The 22,801-nt window shown below is 40.1% G+C and overlaps 1 protein-coding gene across 1 annotated transcript in view; it reads right to left on the bottom strand.

The window, feature by feature from the left end:
* Positions 1-3,962: 3,962 nt before the first annotated feature.
* pcdh17 (protocadherin 17) overlaps positions 3,963-22,801 on the bottom strand; it is a 56,075-nt gene continuing 37,236 nt past the window's right edge. The window contains exon 5 of the mRNA XM_046390865.1: positions 3,963-8,039. Coding sequence (XP_046246821.1) covers positions 7,342-8,039 — 698 coding nt within the window. The 3' untranslated portion in view covers positions 3,963-7,341. The remainder of the gene's footprint in view (positions 8,040-22,801) is intronic.

The raw sequence follows: 22,801 nt of genomic DNA, 5'->3' as shown, positions 1-22,801 counted from the left end.
AGCAAATGCCTGGGTAAATAAAATAAAAAAATATGACTCTAATTCCCTGGAACATCCAAAGCATAACCTTAATGAAATACTACAAGGGCGAATGCCACACACACCAGTAATTTCAGACTCTTAAAAGTTTGAATAGAAAACCCAAAATTGAAAAATTTACCAGTAACAGAAAACAAAATTGGTGAAAACAATTGTTTTAAAAGTCCAGGTGACACTTCGCGAAAGGTCTTAGCTCTTAAGTGCCTTACACACCAGACACTGGATATTTCTGAATTGATTCAGCAGTGTTAGCCAGTCCTGCACTTTGCCAGGGGCACTAATCCATGAGATGCAATTCATATGTCCACTTCATATTAAGTTTCTCATGTTTCTTATTGACCTTTTCATCTAGCATTTTCCCTAACTGATGTGAGCTGCCCCTTCACAGAAGCTGTCGAGAGCCATTATTTGGCCGCTTTCTATTCTGCTTCCGGTGAGAAACACTTGAATGCTTAACACACTGCCTCTATCTCTGAGGTAACTGGGAATGAGGGCTTTAATGTGGCAGCCTGAGGGTGCAGTAAGAACTTTCTTAAAATGGATGAACATAAAAAAACAAAACAAAAAAAATAAATGAATTGTTATGTTTCTGTCTTCATTTTGTATTCATGCCTCTGTTTTCTTTAATAAAATCTGTCATTTTTTGTATGTTTGTATGCTTTTTGAGGACATACAAACAGTTTCCAGCTAATGCAGGCTGAGGGACGGGTTTCAGACAGGGAAGAATTTCAATAGAATCTGGATGCACATTTACATAGTGTCACAAAAACTCTTATCATCATGGCACATTCATAGTACCATGCATTGTTCTTTAGGCATGTGATGTGGTTTGTGATGATTACGTATGCCATCATTTCTTCTTCTGTTTGATGAAAAGTGATTCTCTTAAACACCCACTCAGGCACTGCGGCCATAGATACCTACTGGGTTCCTGTTATTTTGTCAGTGGCATCAAATCAAAGTCGACACGCCTGACTGTTCCCGTTGTTTCCAACCTCTCTTTTATACAGCTGCACACTCTCCCTTTCACAAACATACACACTCACAGACATTTTTTAATTTGCCTACTTTGACGAGCGCTACCACAAATGAGAGGAGAACCCTTGTCCTTTAACTTGAATATGATGAATACCATCTCTCCTTCATGTTGAAAACATCTCTCAATTTGCCCTTTTAGCCAGCTCAATACAGAACAGCACTTGATTAAATCCCATTAGCAGATATTTGGATCAAGGACTCTGATTAAAATACAGAAATATGATTTTCCTATCTCATGTTCCTATAGTAATATTCACTAAAACTGTATGAAAAATTTCTTGCCCTGTATTTTAAATTATGACATGTGTGTCTGGTGCACACATTTGTAACTAATTGATGCATGTTGTCAAATGTAATATATGTCATATATTGTCAGACGGACAAAAAACGATGTCTTTATGATGATCAGGTTGTGTTTTAGTTCAGGTTTTATCCAATTATGAACTTGCTGCTGCTCTTCACCTGCCACACAATCTGCCATACCATAAATATTTCACACTTTGTCACAGTTTCTATTAAAAGTTGTGTGATTGGAAAGTTCTGAGAAACTTTGATTGAATGTGACTGACATGTACAATTGAGGAGGATGTTATTTTTTGAAGGTATGCTGTGGGTTTAAAGAAAACTCTTACAACTGGGCCAAATGAGACAGAGTTGCATCGAGCCGCCGTAGTCCTAGAATTGGTGTTTTTAAGAGAGTACCTCTGCTATCTTTTTAATTAATATCTGCCTTGAGGCTACTGGTTAGATACAAACAGAAAAAAAGCCTTGGTGCATACCAGTGGTCTGGAAATCCAGAAAACATTCCCTGTGTGGTCAAAATGAAAATTAAATTGATCAAGTCCTCTTCAAATAATAAATAATTCCACAAATAATTTACCTTGATGTATTTGAATGAGTTCTTTTTGCCAGTGGAGTTTTGTACAAATAAAGCACTAATATTACCATCTCAATAGTTTTTTAGTTAAAAAAAAAAATGTATTAAGATGTGTGTTAAGATGGATCTTAAGACAATTACAAAGTTCAGTTTTGAGTTATACATACAATAATTCATTTTTAACTTGAATTTTAATATTTAATCTCTTCAGCATTAAGAAAATAACCACTGACAGGTTTTGAGTTTGTGTGTGTGTGTGTGTATGTGTCATTAGCATGCGATAGTCCTGAATGAGAGTTTAGAAGAACTGAAGTCTATGTGTATGCCAACTGATGCATGGAGTCACAAAGCATACAACCAGCAATTACACAGTGATGATGGAACAGTTTCCTGAGAAAAATATAATGACGTATCATTAGTTTCCATGCTCTGCCTTTTTTGTACTGTGAAACACTGAAGAAGGACATTAAAAACCCATCTAATACTTTAAGCATCCGTCCACTCAAAAAAGTTTGTTTACTGTTTTTTTTTTTTTTTTTTAGGGAGCTAAACACAAGAGAAGTCACATCTGCCACTGCCAGTGTTATGTTCCACTCGGAGCATCTAACACCTAATGACCATTAATTATAAATCAAGCAAACCAGATTTGACTGAGTAAATGGGAAGCATACAGTATATTTCTCTAACTACAGGCCAGTGTTGAAGAGACTTCAAATTGGCCTCTGAATGTGAAACTGGCTGAAGGGTGGAGTGCGACATCTTATCTGAAAAGCATTAGAACACATAATTTCAAGCACCAATTTATTTGCCTCTGAGCAATTACAGAAAAACAGAGCATGAGCAGTAATCTTTTGTGTGGCAAGAATGTGAACTAATGTAATGAATGAAGAATCATTTGCTCAAAGCCAAACTGCAAGCCAGTGAGCGAGTGTGTGTGTGTATGTATCTGTGTGTGTGTGTGTGTGTGTGATTATAAGGTAGATGCATATGTGACTTTAAAACCCAAGAACGCAATTCAAAAAAAAGCTATTATTTATCTTTTCCAAAGCTGGCACAGTGAAAGTAAACAGTGCAATCCTATTCGTCAAGGCAAATTGGCCGCGCCGATGCTTGAAGGAACAAAAATATCACATGTGCAAGGTTATCTCTCGGGAGACGAGAAATTAAATCAAATCCATGACTATCCATTCCTCAACCAACCCATACAAGAACAACAGCAAACATTATTAGTAATTGCTTTTTTATTTGATCTTTTCATCTTTTTTTTTTTCAGATAGATCACAATGAACACAGCCTTTAGACAATAGCAGTTGAAATAATCCATACAAATGAATGTCTCTGGTATTTTCACCAGTTGCCCATTGTAGCGTGGAGCCCTATGCTATCAGTGTGGGCTTGGGGGTGAGGGGGACGACACTGACAAACATCGGGTGCTTGTTTTAACTCACCAAAATGGCATGTTGTCTCTATGTGTGTGAAGCAGTGGCTGTCTGAGTCGGTGTGCACCTGCATCAGTGTGAGTCAGAGACCAGAGGCGGTTAGCAACATTCAACAAGGCCCTGTCCTAATCACAAGGTAAAACCAACAGTCTCCAGTTGGCAAAAATAACCCACTCTAGTTTTGAGTAATGCACTGCCAACAGTTTGTAATTAGACAATAAGAAGCCTTACATTATGCTCAATCTCCAACTATGTGTTGACCTCCGCGGTAGCCTCTGCTCTATTAGACAGCAAATAGCCTGAGAGAGGGGGCATGGCTTTAAAGAGTACCTTCATTCCACTGGACCCAGCTCATTTCCTGCCCACAGTTTGTGAGTGTACAGACAGTGGCCAGGCCAGGGGAACACCATTAGAGGGGACAGCACTTTAAATGTGCCTGAACTGTGAGAGTGACTCTTTGTGGCAGCCAAACTGAGTAAGAAAAAAAAACAAAAAAAGAACAAAATCCTGGAGTGACCTATTCACTTTGTTTTAATTAATGTCCAAATTAAAGAGAGACCACAGCAATAGAGGTTTACTGTGCGCTGGAATTTAATCTATAGAACACAGGTAACAAAAATCAAATAAGAACAAAGGAACTGTTTTGTCAAACAATGAGGGCATGAAAGTGAATCAAGCACACACACACACACACACACACACAGTAGAGGATGCTTGATCCAGCATGAAGACTGAGCGAAATGAGATAAAAAGAAAATAAACCGTGAAGACAAGTGTGGAAGTGTCACATCTGTCTGGGTAGTGTTTTGCCCTCTCTTTCAGCCTTTACTTTACATGTAAGGGGCTATGCATTTAAATGAAAGGCAGCATGCTGCTGAAGTGCCCAGGTGTTTGTGTGTGTGTGCGTGTGTGTGTGTGTGTCTGTCTGTATGTGTGTGTGCTAAACAGAATTTTTGCTGGGATCACAGTAGCAGGGTGCACTTTGAACAGCACATTTTAACCGTTTGTGCTGTTTCTATGATGTGAATGTCAGGCTCGCTTGATTTCTGCAGATATTTGAGAGAGACAACAACAACAACAAAAAAAAATCTCATTTAAAAATAACCATAAATATTTTCCTCCTCCGTCAAATCTTCCAAGCCCTCTCTAAAAACAGCTTCTGCCATCTCCCAGGAAAAGAGCAAGGGTAAACCAAAACCAAATACTTTACAGACGAAAGAGAGGAGAAAAGCTAACAGTTGCTTTGCTCCTCAGAGGCGAGAAAGCAAACAGCTGAAGAGGAGAAAAGTAAGCAAATGAATAATGAAATAAAAAAAAAGAGGCAAAGGATACAGCAGAAATGACAGGACAATGCCCAAACATATACTTTGATTAAGAAAAATATGCAAGAACAAAAATACCAAAACACTCAGATGTGACACGTCTGAATGAGTTATAACTGCGGTCAATGTTCCAACTCAGCTCAGATGTACTTTATAGTAAATACACCAGGAGCCATGTAATTTTAAGTCACTGTTCCCTCTCATGGCTGCATCTTACATAGATTTGGTGATTGTGGATCTTTCAGAACATATCTAGTCTATTAGCCTACTGTTCTGCTTATTTTACTGTCAGAGAATATTAGAAAAAGCACCTCCCATTCTTAATTCAGAGAGTGGCCGAAATGTGCCAAAATTTTCAAAAATAAATGTCTGTATCTTTTCTTTTTTTTTTTTTTTTAAGAAAGCCTGAATGTGAAGACACTTGGTTATATAAACCATGTTCCTAAACAACAAAGACATCAAATCCAAAGTAAATTCAGATAGAATTTCAGATGTCAAGTTTCTCTGCAAAGTATGAGAATTCTAACATGTAAAGAGAAGGAGTACATACATAAACAACACAGACTGCTGAAGAAGAACCTCTTTTGGTCCTTTATAGAAAATGCACATTCTGGTGGACCAGGGCTTTATAAGCAGTCACAAGCTCCACAGATACAATAAGCTCTCCGCAGAGACAGTAAGGCAGTTTTATGATCACCAAGGAACACTCCACTTTCCATATGGCAGGTTTTTTTTTTTTTTTGGAAAGAAAGTAAAAACATAATGAACACAAGATACGCATACTAGTTATTGTAAAAGAAAATAGCTGCCCTGTAAAAATCTGCTCAGTAAAAATATTCAATCTGTTATCTTGTGGTTGTTGCTTTTTGTTGTTGGTTTGAATTGTATTCTAGATCAGCTGGCTCATTAAGCTTTCAACAGTTACTGTATTTGATCCAGCTGGATGTCAGGGTAAAAAGAGGCGACATCTCAAAAGCACTGAAGCCAGCCTGCAAAGATGCAGAATAGAGAGGAAAAAAACAAAAACAAAAAAACCCCCAAAAAGTACACCAACAAAAACTCGAACTAAAGCAAACTCACAGAGTTCGACAGCTACTAAGGCAACTTTTGCCAAATACAATATAAGCCCATGTATATTGCAACACAACTATATATTAATTTAATAAAATACACAATATAGCTTTTGTACACATAACAATTTGGCTCAAATGCACAGAAATTGCAGTAAAATCAATAAAAATATGTCAATTTTTTTTTTTTGATGTAAACACATCTAAATTGGATACATTTACACATACAATGATATTATGTATAGTGATAATGTGAAGGGACATTTTCTTGTTTGTATATTTTTGGATATTTGTCTTCGAAACAATGGCAGTGTCCTTTGCAGTTCTTTGAGTCAACACTCCGCTCTCGACTCCAGGACACTTTTTTGCTGAGATTCCTCATTTCTTTTTTTCTTATAAAATGTATAAATATTTTGTTAATATTTGGACACTATACATAGATTCATACATGTAATCATCTATATTATCATATAGATATCTTCTTTTCACAGTTGAGAAAAAATGTCCCTTTTTATATAACTTGTGATTGCCTTAAGGCATAGTCACGCACATGATAAGTCACTGTACACAAGGGACTGAAAGCTGATGATGTTCATGTATAAGACAATTACACAGATGGCAAGTTGTGTGTAAGCATTAGTGTGCATATGTGTTTGTGTGTGTGTGTATGTATGACATCAGTGCATGTGATTGTGTCAGCATGTGTGGGCGAAGTGCAGTGCACAAGTGTGAAATTGGTACGTGCAGCTACACCGGCCAGCAACATGAATGTTTAAATAGAGGCGTGAGACAGACACAACTTACAAATGTGGCTACAAATGACAGGTGAAACATGGTTACACGGTTATTAATTCTCCTTCACAGTCACATTTTAGCCCCTCTATCCACATGTCCATAACCAACCCCTGTGAAGACACCCCTGATTAAGCAATCTCTTCATGTTCAGATACAGGATCCATTAAGCGTTAAACACCTATATTAAAGTCAGAAAAGATAAGGACGTTCTGTGTATTTCGATATTTCACCGTCCCAAATAGATTCGAATTTGCTTCTCTGCTTCCGCATCGATTGTCGTGTCTGACCATAAATAGTCCTTTTTCATTCAGTTTCTATGGCCATCACACATAACAGAAATCCACCTACACACACTTAGATATGTAGGATTTTACAAGAGACCATGAACAACACACTTATGAGCTGGTGGGCACTTAGATAATAGCTTGCGAGGTGCCAGAGACATAAGCCTCTGCAATTTGCTTAAGAATCCAAAACAAAAACAGTTTATAAATTCAGCAGAATTCAGATGTTTGTTACCCAGTTCATTGTTGTTGCGAGGGATTTTAGCACCAAAACTGGGGCCAAATAATAAATGTTCTCATTGTCCATCCAGTGTTGGTACTTTTCAACAGGTGCAGTGAAAAGAGCTCCTATCCTAAGAGCCATTTAACCTTTTTGAATTGTTTTGGTGACAGTGACAGTTTTGGCATGAGAGTTTTTGGAATAGCATTATATTCCTCTCTCTACCTCCATATTTCTTTATGCTGCAGTCCTTTGTGTCACTTCCTGAGTGTGCCAGTGGCCTCACTTCCCCTGCAGTCCTGCAATAATTTGTCGATGTCTCTCACCACCTGGTCAGCGTCCATTCTGTCACGGTTCGCGTCGGGCTCCACCTGCTCCAGGACACACTCCATTTCACCTGTTGCCTCTTGGCTGATCCTAGAGCGGGCCTCTGCGAGCACCTTAGCCACTGGGTCTGAGGGAGGCAAGGGTGGGTAGATCCCCTGGTCTCTGGTTGGTTTGGTTGGTGACAGGTACTGACCATCAGGAGGTCCGTAGTGGCCAGAGCAGGTGGCAGGAGGAGGTTTGCCTTCAGCTCCGTCAGCTGGGCTTTTGACTGAGGAGCAGGGAGACATGGTGGAGCAACCCTTGGTAGGACTACTAGAGGCTGAGGGTACCTCTTGGAGCAATGGACTGAGGGCACGTTTTGCCTTCAAGTAGGGCTTGACATTGGCGACCAGGATGGTGTGGTCTCGCCTCTCTTTTCCAAAAGTACAGAATGTCTTCTTGCCATTGGGGTTGACAGCCTCGTAGGTCTCTGTCTCGGGCACAGCCTCCATCCCCGCTGGCACAAATATATTGTTACGGTAGTCGACACCCTCTGCCTGGTTTCCTCCAGTGGGGAACTGGGGCATCCAGCAGCGGTCAGAATGACCCAGTACTCGGCACTCCTCTGTACAATTTAAACAATCCTCATCTGCAGAGAGAAACAAAAGAAGGGGATGGATGGAGAAGAGAGTGGTGTTTTTGTCAGGATGGTGCATAAAATACAATGAAACCACACAAGAAGAGGGTAACAGAATCATAGCACTATTATGAAACTGAACTGTACAAAGAGCTGGAACCCAAAGTAAAGCCAAGCCTAATGTAATTATGCAAAAAGGGAAGAGCCAGCTATGGACGTCCCATTCCAAAGACTGTCAATGCATGTGCACGCATGCACACACCTTTTCAAGGGACTGGGGGACACCTGCTAGCATTTTCTAAAGCTCTGATCAAGGGGATGGCAGAGCATACAGAAGGGATGGGAAGGGAGCGAGAGAAAAACAACAACAGTTGAGGTTTGGCAAAGGCATAGTGCCGTTATCATAAATTCATGTCAGTGGGCTTTGAAGCGCTCCCTAGACAGAGCGAATGTGCCAAATGGCTTGTGCTTCTTCCCTGTGAGTTTGTGCAGGTTTATTTGTGTGTTCCTTGTTGTGTGTGTACACGTGTGTATAAGTGTGACTGTGTGTTCCCTTCTTTCATCTCTATTCAGAAAGATGCACACATTGGCTGATTATGGGAGTGTTCATGCCTGTGTCAAACAGATCCGGAACTTGGTTAAAAAAATAATTAATAAAATGAAAAGAAAAGCACATTTTTTTTCCCCCTCTTGGGTGTGAAAGTGAAAAATAAAAGGGGCAAAAACAAACAAAAAATGGAGCATCTGTTGTCCCATAAATGGAATTTTTCCATTGACCATGTGGGATGAAACCAAGAGAAGACACAGTTAGAATCTCAACAGTTGAGACTATATGAATGAAACTCGAACATCAAGTTCCTTGTTTCTCATCCACACATCAGACAGTATGACTTACTGTAAGTCGTTTCAGTATGCTGCCTTGACAGGCCTTCATCAATCATTCCATTAGTTCGAAGAAGTGTAATATTGACAAGGTACAGGTTAGACAAACTCAATAATGCAACATTACACCAGCATTTAACACTGCTCTCCAGTAAAATACTAGAGATTGCTTCTACAGGCTCCTATATGAATGCAGCAGGTCGGGGCAATTTGCACACTGGTGATGCATCTCTGTGTGCTTGTAGAGCCAAAGACCGTAGACAAAGACGGCACTGCAGTTTTTATTTTTTCTTATTTATTTATTCTTTTTACAGTAATGCACTTGCACAACGCTGGCGTGTTTCCTAAAATACATTTTTCAGAGCAAAACAAACTGAAACATAACTGAGGCAGCTCTCTTTGTTAAGAGGAATTAGGCAAGTCTATTCATGGGAGCTTAATTTTTGCATTGTTGATGTTTGTATAGCGCAGTGAAAGACTGCAATATTTCAACTAAAACACAGTTGTGTAATTAGCAATTTTGCGATTTTATAATTAACAGAAAACAGCTTCTTGTCACCTTTCACCTTCCCTGCTGAATGGTTTAAACCTTGATTCCTCTTGATGAATCCTTGTCATTGTATATTGAGTATGGGACCAAAACCGCATTATAAATTAAAGAAATTTTTATCTCTCTTTAACAAGTCTGTTGTGGCTTGAAATTTGACACTACAGTCAATAGGTGATATTTTGAGGAATATGTTAACAAAGGGATTGAAAATGCTCTCTCACGTTTTGTTTTAAATATAACATTTACAGGATTCAGAGCGAGGCTACTCAGAGCTGTACAGACCTTCCGCTTTTACTCTCAACTAAATGTAAGAGGACAACATTACTGTTAGGAGCTGTAAAGCCAGCCGAGTGTTTCCATTATGTGATGCTTGGACCTTTACAGCATGGGCAAAGTGCTACTTTAAACACCACAAACTTGGGACTAATACAGTCTTTCATTGATGCAAATGAGCGGGCAGAGTGCATGTGCTTGAGTGCACTTGGCTTGCCTGTCTTTGCTGTGATGCGGGTCAGCAGCCTTGATTCCTGAGAGACTGCCCTCCTAAGCTGTAGAGATGAGCTTAACACTTCACAAATGTTTGAAGAAGCCAAACAGCGCTGGCAAAGAGAGCCTGACATTTCCGATGTCGAGGCAGTCATCTGAAGAGGTAATAGGGTGAGCCGGAAAGCGGAGACCAGACCAGTTTGAGGTGGACTACATTTAAATGGTGTGGGGGCGAGCAAATGCATCTGCACGCACAAAGAATCATTTGTGTGTGTGAGTGTATATGTGTGTGTGCCTGTGTTTGTGCAAGAGTGATTTGAGATTTGAGTAAGAAAATATAAACAGCGTGTCAAACCACAAAGATCGATGATACGGTCCAAAGCTTGTACATACATAATACAAACCTGAATACACTTTCCGACCAGAACACGCTATTACTGTAATCCATCACCAAGCCTCAAAATATAGAGCCTACACGTAACCAAGCTGAACAGCTGGACAACCACTGCCTGTCGCACACCCGGCTTGCATGCATTCCAGACACACACAATTAACTTAGCCCCTACAATGTCTTCATGCTCTCGGAGGTGATTGTCCATTCACCGTGTGCATATTAAAACATAAATAATCCATGCAGGCATATTTCCCTCTATTTAGTTGGAGGAAACCTCTGATAGATTATTCATGTCTCAGCTGCACATTCAACCTTGAGGCATTCTCCTCATATCTATGGCTAACAATATGACATATGAGAACAAGGGTGACATTCATCTCTCTCTCTCTCTCTCTCTCGGCAACAGGAGCGTCCACCAAGGACACATTTGCCTTTGATGATTTGGCTACCAGGGGCGTGCTCAGTTGCTCCCTCTCCAGTTTCTCTCTCAGCACTGTGTATGGTCCAAGATAAATTAGACTGATAGATACAGTGAATCATGCAATCATTTGTCACAATTTCATTTACCCTCTCGGTCTGTCATTTGATATGTTGTAATGATGTAACACACTAAGCTGCTTTATTTGTTATTTTTGAACACACAGTAAATGACTGAGAAAAAGAATCTCAATATCGATAATTAACATATTAGCTTTAGTATTACTTCATCACTTTCGACCTGCTTATACTGTCCACTCACTTTTATTTGTGCTGATGTCCTTGATTTATCATGGCATTTAGGCAACATCATGGTTTAATTTTTCACAAGAAGTTTTTGTTGTAAAACAAAAACATCAGGAGCATCAGCTAGAACCTCAATATGAGGTTGATATCATATGGACATTCATATTTTATGGATAAAGAAAAATGTGTCCATAAAGCTCATCTTACATATCAGTTTTGAAAAGCACATCTTATGGCCACACTGGCCCTGAACCAAATGAGAACAAATGGAAAAGGCAGGGGATGATGCAGCAAGACTTTTAGATTACTTGGTTTGAAGCATGACCAAAAAACACTTGGACATCAGAAAGAAGAGAAGAAGCAAAATTCAGCTCAGTTTACAACGAAAATCTGACTGAATTGTCAAGAGGCACGGATGTTTGTATCTTTGCAGCCCTATTGTAGATACTTGACCTGTATCCCTGATTGAAATCAGATATTTATTACATCTCTATTGCCAACAAAAAAGTTTAATTAACTCCACATGCTCTTTTGCACTTGTGATGCTTTTTTGCAGCCAGAGCTATCTTACTACCTCTGGCAGGGTTAATTGCCTTGCTTTAAAGCAGGATAGCAAAACTGGGTAACAATGAGTTAGATAGGCCTGCCATGTAGCTGCCAGTTATCTTTACTGCTAAGAGCACATGAAACGGATACAAAAGTGGCAAAGCAGCTTGAAGAAATCTTTGAGCAATAGCAAAACGCAGTGTTCCAGAAAGTTATCACGTTAGAGAGACCCTTAATTTAGCAAGATTGCAAAAAAGAGAGGAAGAAATGAGTGATCTTAGTTCACTGTGTTATTTGTCAACATCAAATACTGCTGTAGTTGTAATAGCAGCTGGGGTGAGATGGGCCAGTGGAAGCGAAGGATAGATGAATGAAGGATTTTCTGAGTTACTTTCTGAACCAGTGAGGTGCCTTATTTAAAATGTAAAAATCAGTTCCCCCCATGTATTCCTTTAAACTGACATTTTTAGCGGCAGTTTTGGTGAATAAATTATGAGTAATTTGAATGAAGAATTTCAATAACAAATTCCATTTAAAAGCAAGAGAGAGCATCTAAAATTTACTGCGTAATGACTGCCTGATGTATAAAATAGAAGAAGGCAAGAGGAAAGCAACGGGGAGCTACATCTATGTCTGTATGCATCAAAGTGTATGTGCATGTATGGATGAACTGAATATTTTTAACCAAACACAGAGGTCAAACCAAAAGAAAACTTGCACCTGAGACAAAAGTACACAATAAAAGCAGAAAATGTAAAAGTTTACTGTTGTACTCAAAATTTTCAGAGCAATGTTTGTCCTTTTGTTAAAGTCTGATTTTCTGTTAGTTGCATGCCCTGATTTTTCTGGAGCACCGAGCCCTTGTTGTGATGGTGGATTTACAAGAAGAACAGGAAAGTATTATTGGTATCTCATTTTTCAACCTACCCTTTCCAATACTCTTTGAGGCGCACCATGCAAGTAAAAATACAACAGCAGAAAAAACACAACAAGGGATGGTGGGACATACCTATAGACACAATTACAATCACACACACACATACAGCACTATATTCACTTTCACAACTCCACTTGATATGATTCACAACACAGTTGTTACTGTAAAATGTCAAGATGGAATGAGGTTGAAATTAAAAACCATCAATAACCCAAAGGGGTCAGAAATAAATGCTGAAGAAAAAAAATACTCAATAAGGTAAAACCTAGTGGGCTACAAAAATGATGTTGTTCTGCAGTCATTTAGCTGATAATAATAAATGAAACAGTCACATTTTATCACCATCTGATATCATGAGAGTTATCAGTATCATGAAACCCTCCCGCAGCCATTTCAGCATCATAGCAACAGTGAAGGTGCTTCTTCTACTGAGCCATAAAATGCCTCTCATCTCTTTTCAAATGTAACAAAAAAAAACCTGCTGTTTTCCTTTCAGAAATAGTCATTTAATAAATTAAGACTTAAATAACAAGGGCCACGGGCCAGGTAAAATCTGGCAAAGATGCACATGGCTCTCCCTCAACACAGACTAACAGAAAGTAACTGATCACCATCCTTATTTTCTTTTCTTTTTTTCTTTTTTTTTAACCTTTTCTGGGGGGAAATAAGAAAAAGTTTTTTAAACTTTCAGGGTGGAAGCTTTCAGTATGCTGCCTGAAGGATGAGCACCTAAACCTGTGAGTGTAAAAGTGTGGTTTGTGTATCAGTGTGTGTCATAAAGTATAGTGTGATTTCCCTAAACACCTTTTTCTCCCTCCAGACGCCTGCCCCCCTGGCCCTACATGCCCATCCCTCCTCGCTTTATTACCCAGCCCTGTGATTAATGTCCCTCCGTCACACTTTGTGGTTCCCGAAGAGGGAGGGAGGAACCAAGAGAGAGCTGTACACGCAGCCTGCTGCTAGCAAAGCAGCAGCAAGCTGCAAACAGGACAAACTGATGTAGAATTTCCTCAAGTTCAAAAACAAGGTTCAGGAAAGTGAAGAAGTTCATAAAGACATTACAGAAACCATCACAGTGGCGGTGAATCATTTTACCAACATGCACACCTGGGCGGTCATTACTCAGCTACTAAAGTAGCCTTTGAGGATGGAGAATGATCCGAGATAATTTGTGTGTGTGTTTGTATTTATGGGTTGAGGTTGTGTTGCGGTGAACGTCCCCCAACACACCCAAGGTGGACAGGAGGAATGGCAGCTGACGAATTGCACAGAGCATCTGTGACAGACCATGACTGCACCTGTTCACCTGAGGGAGCTCACAGTGTGTGTTTATGTGTGCATGTGGGTGTGTTATTGTGTTTTTAATCTCCTCGCCTACTGCTATCTGGCCCAGCTGATCCATGCAACCCCCCCCCCCCACACACACACATTTTCAGCCAATCAGGATGACTAAATATTTGAACTGCACAGATGAGAGAGTCTCCCTGATGGAGCCTAATGTTTAGTAAATATCTTATGACTTCTCAGGTCGCCAGTCTACCAAACTACGGCAGTTAAGAGAGAGAATTTCAAACTTTGGGTTTGGATAAACAAAGTGTGCTTCAGCTATTTCAGATTTTAAAATTTAGAAGGTAACCTGGGAGGCTGATTTGTCTTGTGGTTAAACAAAAATCTATCTATGAATACGATATTCACTGTCAAGGTAGATCTTACAGGTACCACTTTTTCAATTGGAAATTACTGGTGGAAATTACTAAATAAAATTACTTACTCAAGTGTATGAAGGCATCTGATATTGTTATGATTCTAAAACACAGCTGTGCTGGGAAAACAGGTTGTTCTCTACAGTTGGTCTGTCTGTTTTGGCAACATTATTTCAAGAGGATGCAATACAACATGTCCATCAAACTGCTGTTTGGGTGTATTCAATATAGTTTGCTGTGGGACCTGCATTTCTTACTGCTCAGCTTGAAATCTAAATGGTGCTCATGATGTCATTTAAGATGCTAATTAAGAATAAATTGCAATTTTAAATATATTCATCCCTTTTTATTTCAACTCAACATCCATGTCATCAGAGCCCACAATCGATATAATGTGTCTGACTAAGCAGCTGTATCAAAATTAATACAATAGCAGTGAATCATATGATAAATTGTTGGTTAATGTATTAATTCAAAATCTTTAATTCAAAGTTCTATTGAGAGTTTAGTTGTGTGTTGAGGGAATGTAACTGGATTGTTTTGTGTAGTAGGTGGCTTAGCACAATGAAAAGAATACTTGTCTCCAGTGTATTAGCTTTTATCACAGTGGGAGACAAGAGAATAGCAATGCATAGCCGGAAATGCTCTGCAGCAGCGGTGTGGATGCCCAGTGGCTGGAGATACCGAGACTGAATCAAGGACATATATCTCAGGATCAAACACGTCCTCTCTTCAGACATTCGCTCGCAAAATGCAAGCCCCTCTGTCAGCTAATGCCTGGCTAAGTTGTTCAAAGAACACCCCGAGGTAAAAGTATTTATGCATGGGAGAGAGAGAGATATAAAAACCCAAGAGGTGGAGGAAGTGGAGCATAAGCTCATATTCAAACAAAAAACAAACACACAAAGCCTAATCAATGATGAGCAAGCAGGGCTGTTTGCCGTGGATGGCGAGAAAGGTCTGTGGGTTGTAAAGATGAGGGGCATCTGTACAGCCAGATTGATGTTCTCAAATAGTGCTATTCCTTTAAGACAAAGCATCAATGAGGGCCCTAAAATGTTCGATGTGGTCCTTATAAAAACAAATTTGCTTGCAGGTGACCTACCTAGTTATGTAAAGTCTCCCTTCTGTGTAATACACACGTGTGTGCATGTGTCTGTGTGTTTGCCTATCTGTCTGAACAGAGCAGATCAATCAGCAATTTAAGGGCATACTGAATGTTGCTAATTTAAATATTTCCTTTAAAATATGTTTCCCTCAAATCTCTGTATCTTTTGACTACATGTCACTCAGATACAGAGAGCCATGTGCTGCTTGCAAGTTTCCTGCAAGTCTAAATTGTGAGTGAAGGTCAGCTTTGAGACAACTGTGACAACCTGAGACAATGTCTTTGCTATCTGTTGACAATCAGATCTGACGCTATGGAAAAAAAAACAACAAATAAAAATAAAAAAAAATGAAGAATCCCAACAAACAGGTTTTCAACTGTAATGAACGGCCATGGGAACCTATCCAAGGCCAAAAAGCGCTGAGAACAGACAAACTGATGTTTATCTATAACCTCAACTGTGACGTGTACCAACACTTCACTGATAATTCCCACTGCTGTGTTTGAGAAACCTATTCAACCAAGTTTTAAGTGCCGTTCACTGTGGTGGTTTGCTGCAGGGAATGAGAGAGGTAGAACCACAACTACCACAAAGATTAAGCTATTTTTGCGTTCTTTCTGCATGCATACAGAAAGCAGCTCGCAGGATTCACTGTTCACAGTGGTCAGAAGAACCCAATAAATATTGCAAGGTCAGTCAAGGAGGATCTTTGCCTCAGCCAATCAAAAAACCTGAACCTCTTTTTCAACCTGTGACTGAAGACGTTGTATAATTCACATTTCCTCTGGCTATAGCTCACTTGTCAGCTCCTCTTTCTCTCACTCCTTAAGTGTTCTAATGGAGCAATTGCAGCATAACAGCCACAGGCAAGCTATTAGATATAGATGTCTGAGAGGAACAACTCCTACATCATCCCTACTATCATAAAGCTATTTATACTTATCAAGCAATTGACATGAAAAGAAAATAAATAATTTAGCAATACAATAACATGCTCCTATCTATATGATTACTATCTGAAGTTATGTTTGAAGGTATGTGCACTAAGCAGATACAATACAATCAGGTTCATTTTGGTACCTTTTTTGGGCAAATTAATAAAATAAAGGGAAATAGGTACCTATAAAAAAGTACAAATCTTTACAGATAATCACTCACAACTGCAGTTTTTGCACCTTCTGTGCTAAGGGTACATGTATGTGTACACTACAGTAAAACAGAAGGGTTTAAAGAAAAACAATTAGATATTGTGTGAATTTTATCTGCTCTTAGCTTGTTTCTACATGATATATATTACTGCTGTAAAAAGAGTTCAAATATTGATAAAATGTGGAGAACAGCTAAGAAAACCAAAGCCCACTTTAAAAATGGGATTAGGTGTTTTCCCAATAGGTGTTGTCTGAGGGAGACATGTTAGCGAGGAAGAACAAAGAGAGTCAGAAAGCCACAGGTCAATACTATCATGTTACATATACCTGGAGAAAGACACGGAGGGTGGCACAAAGGGTGGCAAGGAGACAAGAAGGGGACTTATTAGAAGATGAGGCGAGAAGCGTAGTGAATCAGTGGCTAATCCTCCGTTTCCTCTAAGCCTGTGTAATTAGGACATGGGGGATTGCACCGTGACAGGGGATGCTTCTGGACCGCCTTGCTTTTTTTTCCCTCCTCTCTTTTGTTTATTTCTTCCCTCTTTAGCCTGGGTTTATGGCAGTTTGTCATCTAAATATAGCATTGCTCATGTGTATTTTGCATTTATTGTATGTACATTGCAGCATGTTCACACACAAGCAACATTAACAGACATATGATGCCAACACCGTATTTTATCTGCACTCGCTTACTGTTAACAGATGTGAACGCGAGTGCAATAATTTGGCCGCTGCACAGTGCTCTAAAGATTGTATTTGGGCACATGTGTGGAAATCAAAGAGGTTAGTTCAATCAAACAATGCTTCCTCCACCTAACACACTAAACAAACAAACATAACATGTTTAAAGAGTGCCTATAACTCAAGAGCTTTAGGAGAGTGAGCACAGTGCAGACCAGACATGAGACCAGAGTCCAGAGAGGCTGATCAGCATCCTTCTGCCTGTTAATAGCCTTAATCTATTTCCTTCCCCCAGTAGACAGTAAGGAAAGTTGCCTTGGCCCATTTAGAGAGATAGTGTGTGCAAGAAATAAAGTGAGAACGCGAGAGAGAGACAGGAGAAGAGAAAGACGGAAAGAAAAGGGAGGGGGCACGGAATTAAAAAAAATTAAGCCGAGAGAATCTATGACTCACCAGCTCATTACGGAAATCCTGTTTCTATCCAAGGAGAAAACAGGTTTAAAACACCCTATTAAAGAAAGAATGAAGGGAAACCTTTTGTTGCTAATTCACAGAGGGTCGTCTTTTGAAGTGCCTCACTCCAACAAATTTATACATTTTAACCATGCTACTTCAATGATGTTATTTCCAACACTCTAAATTTGAGATCTCTTTTTGAATCGACTGGATTCAGAGCCTAAAATGAGGCGCTTTGGCTCTGTCTCGATAGCTGGCCGAAAACAACAAGGAAATAAAACCCATTTAGCATTGTGGAGGCTTCATTCAGACAATCCATACAATAACGAGATCCACTACATATCATACAATCCTGTCACATTTGCTGAATTAATTCACTTTCTTTTCTTGCCCCCCCCCTCTCTCTCTTTGTGTCGCTCTTTTTGAACAAAGGGATTTGAACAACTCAGGGTGTCATGGCTTTGTGCAAGTAATCATTCCCACGTGTAGTGCTTGAGCAGGATTAGGGAGAGTACTTTTGATTCTTTCTCTCTCAGTAGAATCATTGCTGTAATGCAACATATAGTTATAAATGCTGCATTAGGGTCCTATGGTATCAAATGACCTTGATAATTTTTAGTTTTGAATCTTTGTATTAAGAAGCTAAGCTCGGAGACAAAACTTGTGATGGCAACATACATTAAAAAAAAAAAATCAATAAAAATCTGCTGTTGCCAACACAAATATCTTCTTCTTAGTGGCTGAAACAGGTCACTCTCAACCCAGGGAAGGTAGGTGAAACATGCTGAGAGGCTTGACACTCAGAGCCTTATGCCAAGTTCACACTATGGGATTGTAGCCACAATTTTCCACTTGAAGACAGATTTTGGAGATGGCAGAAGAAAGCTCCCAGATAAGAGGAAAATCCATGTTTGCATTCGGCTCCTAATGTTCATTTGTGTGAACTGTTCAAAGATGTCATCCAAGAACTCACCAAGACACCCAAAATATCAGTTATTGTCAGGGACTGGTTGGAGGGCCATGCAACAATGTACAACCAAAGAGCACAGGCACAGGCTTGGAGGAGAGGCTGAGTTGAAAAGGGGTGAGGGTTTGGAGACCAGATAGACTTGTCAGGGATTCCTCCAGGTGAAAGATCTTGTAATGTGCAACACCCTGTCAATGATTAGTCATGTAGCGTGCAAACCACAAACGCTTCAAGATTCTCAATTACAAGACAGAAAGCAGAGGCAAGGCAAGGCAAGTGCAAGGCATAATGCAATCCGAGAAGGGACCAAGACCTAAAAGAATGAATTGGTCTTGGCTGATGCTGTGTCTGTGTTATGAAAAATGTTTCAGACATCAAAAAACTCAGAAATCGTATTTTCAACAATGTATTACCAACAGCAGAGTTCCGTGCCACAACAGAAAGCCTAGTCCGCTATTGCAGAATGCAAAGCCAGATATGCTGACGATTTGCTATGTTATCTTTCAGATTCAATTCTTCCTGTTGCAATGCCGTCACCAGAAATTCCAGTACTTGTCTGGAGAACAGCGAATCTTTGGTGACACCGAAGATCTGTTAAGTACTTTACTTAAATTCAGCTAAACTAACAGCATCTACAGCTATGTAAAAATAATCAAAGCAAACACTAGTCAGGCATTTCCAAACAACCTAACGACACTAGTTAGGCATTTTCAAACAGCCTAGATTAATAGTGTGCACCGTCACAGTAAAGTTCAAATCATTACTTTTTCATTGCTTTAACAGAATCATTACCTACTTAAATGAAATGGGATCCCCATCAGTCTGACTGCCTACTAAACAATATGATCCATCTGCCAAAAGAGGGGAAAAAAGTGTGCAGAAGGACCACCTGTAAGGCTACTTGCTGCATAACAGGACACCACTCCATCCTCCAGCATGTGCATTCATGAGACTTTTATGTGCAATAAGAAAACTGTACACTTTAGCATGTAGGCATTTGATCAATTGTGCCAATGAACAGCAGTGTAGCTCCCCTAAGGATATTGGCGGGTGTTGAACAGAGGCTAAGTGGAAAGGTGGAGAGAGGTACGTTGAGTCAATGGTGTTGGCTTTCTCAGCCCCAGGGCCTAACACATTTAGAGAGCTAACTGACACACTTTGGATGTATTAGCCACAGTGAGCTCTGCCAACCTCTCCTCTATTTCTGTTGCACCTCCTCCTCCTCCTCCTATCGCCGTCTGTCTGTCACTGCAATCTACTCTCCGTGCAAGACTGAGGAATATGCCTAGTGTTTCAGCAACATTGCTTTAGCATTGATGTTCCTCCGTGCCCCAGCCAAATTGGTGTTTGCCAGTCTAGACACTGGTTGCTTGTGTCTCTGTGTGGGTAAACATACGCACACACTAACACTCTCACTCGTCTGTTTATAAGCATGATTAGATTAAAAGAAACTGACGGAAATGCAATAACAGTCTATTAGTCTACCCGTCAGGGGGGAGGGATAATCATTTCAAATAGAAATGTGTTTTCCATCTCACTATCTAATTTATACTTTCTTTGCCTCTCCATATGTTTCACTCCTGAGACTGGAGGGTTATGAGCACGAGGCTTTAAAACAGGCTGGGTTCAAGTCCAGGCCACTGCAATAAAGCACAAATAAATAGAAATATATAGCAATAAGTATTTCTCAGACTCAGCTCATAAGAAAGAAAACCCAAAGGCTAGAGGACGCCAGCTCTCTCTGACAAATGTATGCATTGAATTTGAAGGTGAGAAAAACAACTCCTCTCAGTCCACGTTGCCCTGTTCTATGTGGTGGTTTAAGATTAGGGTCAAAGATTAGAAGGCTTACACAAGATAAGAATGGGATTAAAAGAGCTCAGAGATGTAAAATTACAGATCAGAGAACTGGTGAAAACACACCTGAATTGTAAACAAACTCATAACACAGCAGCCACCTGTCCTGCTGGACAATCATGGCATCGTGGGGGGTAAAAACAAAACAATGTATTGCAGATGAGAGAATACGAAGTGAATATTATGGAAGCAGCATCCAATATTCCAGAGAGGGATTCAGCACACATCAAAGGCTGCCTCTGCAGTAAGTCTGTTAGATTTGGGATTAATGGACTCCAGAGGGGCCTGGACACACACACGCGGGCACACGCACACAAAAAACACACACACACAACCCTCACAAACACGTACACAAACACACACAAAATCCACTAACACAACTTCGTCTGATAAGATTCACAACCCAAGCTAGCAAAGCACTGCAGTGCAGAGTACATCTATTCTAGTAGCTCTCCACAGTGGAGACTCTACTGCAGCATGACTCTCTGTTACAACACATTAGAATTCAGTGAAAGCAGTTAGTGTAATTCCTTAACATTCTGATAAATTCTGGAAAACAAATGTTTCAGGTACAGGTGGTTTTAGTGTAAGATTTCCATGAACGCAGCACAGGCTCTTTCCAGTCATGTCTTTTGGATTGTTTGCACAGCTTCTTTATTTTGCTTGTCAAATTACCAAGGACATGCCCAGACACACACACGCATGCATGCATGCATACGTGCACACACAACCGTAAGTTGCCTCCAAGCTCCAATGGGTTCATGCAAATTCTAAAAATGCAAATTCGAGTGGTAAGACTCAGCTGTCCTTTGCATTTTGAGGACAACACAATAAAATGGGGGAAATTCAACAATGAATCTATTTCGATTAATCTCGACAGACAGAAAGACAACCTAATCTCAACCCCGGCTGCCTTTCCACCCCGATGCCCAGCCTCTCCCCCATTCTACCACCCCCCATTCCTGCATCCCCTGCCCTCTGGGCTAAAACCACAGGTGCAGGCAAATGCAAACCACTGGGTGGAAAATGCTCGTTGACAGCATTCTGGTGTGTTTGCGATTGGTCAGTGAACAATGAGGGAGTTTCCTGAACCACTTGTCGTGCTGATGGAACAGCTGGACACCAGCACCAGACACAGATCAGGGTGGGAATAGACCATGTGGAACAACAGGGAGCTTCAAACTAAAATGAGATTCAGCAAAGCTTGAGCTCATTGTTTTTTTCCACAAACTGCTTGTGAGTTGCGAAGAAAAGAACACAAACAAACTTAAGCCAGTTACTTGCAAGACATTCTGTGCATTTAAATGCCTTTTTTTTATTTCACACTGTAACTGGGTGTGAAATAAGCTTCTTTATACAATAGGATTTGTCCAATTTTTCTGTCACTTCTTGTATATTAATTCATATCCGTCATAATAAGCTCAAAAAGGAAGATGTGGCAATCACCTGTTGTTTGACATGTCTTGAATTTTGATGTGGTTGCCTGGATACAGCAACAGCAAGAGTGTGTATTTTCTATCACTCTGCGAGGACTAATTCACCACTATTGTCTGCCTCTTCTCTTTTGAGCACCACCACGCAGGCACACAAGTACGTCCAAGCACAAAGTCACAGCCATGCGCACACCCAAACCCGCTCTCATCCACATGATCATCCTGAACAGCATTATCACAATCTAGGGAACTAGATTATCCCCAGGCTCTAAACTTCATCCTCTTTGATCCCCACTTGGGAGGGGATGAGAGGCAGCACAGGGAACCATCACCCAGATTTCCCACTTGTTAATCAAGGCAGATTTTGATCACCTTCAGGGACAGATGGACAACTGTTTTCAAAACACACAATGGACACTGCTCTATCGAGGATATTTCCTCCACCAGTACCAACCTGACAGAGTTTCTAAGATCCCATAAACATCTCAGCAATGCTCATTTGGGGAAATTATTTCAGACACAGCTGCAGACATCTCACTTGATGTGATGCAATGTGTGGCTCCTCAGTAAAATGTATGTTTACTAGTACTGCATTTCACTTGTAAGAAAGAACGTGTAAGAAATTTGAGCTGAACACTTTAATATATGTTTTTAACTTGCTACAACCAATTCCAGCAATAAAAACTGCTAACTACATGTTAGTCCCACTAATTTAGAGACTCAGACTCACTGTGTCTGTTAAGTAGTGGGAGTAACATGAAAAAATCCTACACATCCGTAGCACATCCAGAACACACATCTGCAACACATCCATCCTCACCGTGGTCTGAATTTCAATGAAGTGTGTGTGTAAACCAAAAGAGGAGGTGCAAACATCCGTAAGCACTGCATGAAGATTCATC

This window comes from Scatophagus argus, chromosome 1 (assembly GCF_020382885.2).
Source record: "Scatophagus argus isolate fScaArg1 chromosome 1, fScaArg1.pri, whole genome shotgun sequence".
NCBI lineage: Eukaryota > Metazoa > Chordata > Actinopteri > Scatophagidae > Scatophagus > Scatophagus argus.
Note: the sequence above shows the minus strand (reverse complement) of the source record. Positions and strands in the feature narration are given on the sequence as shown.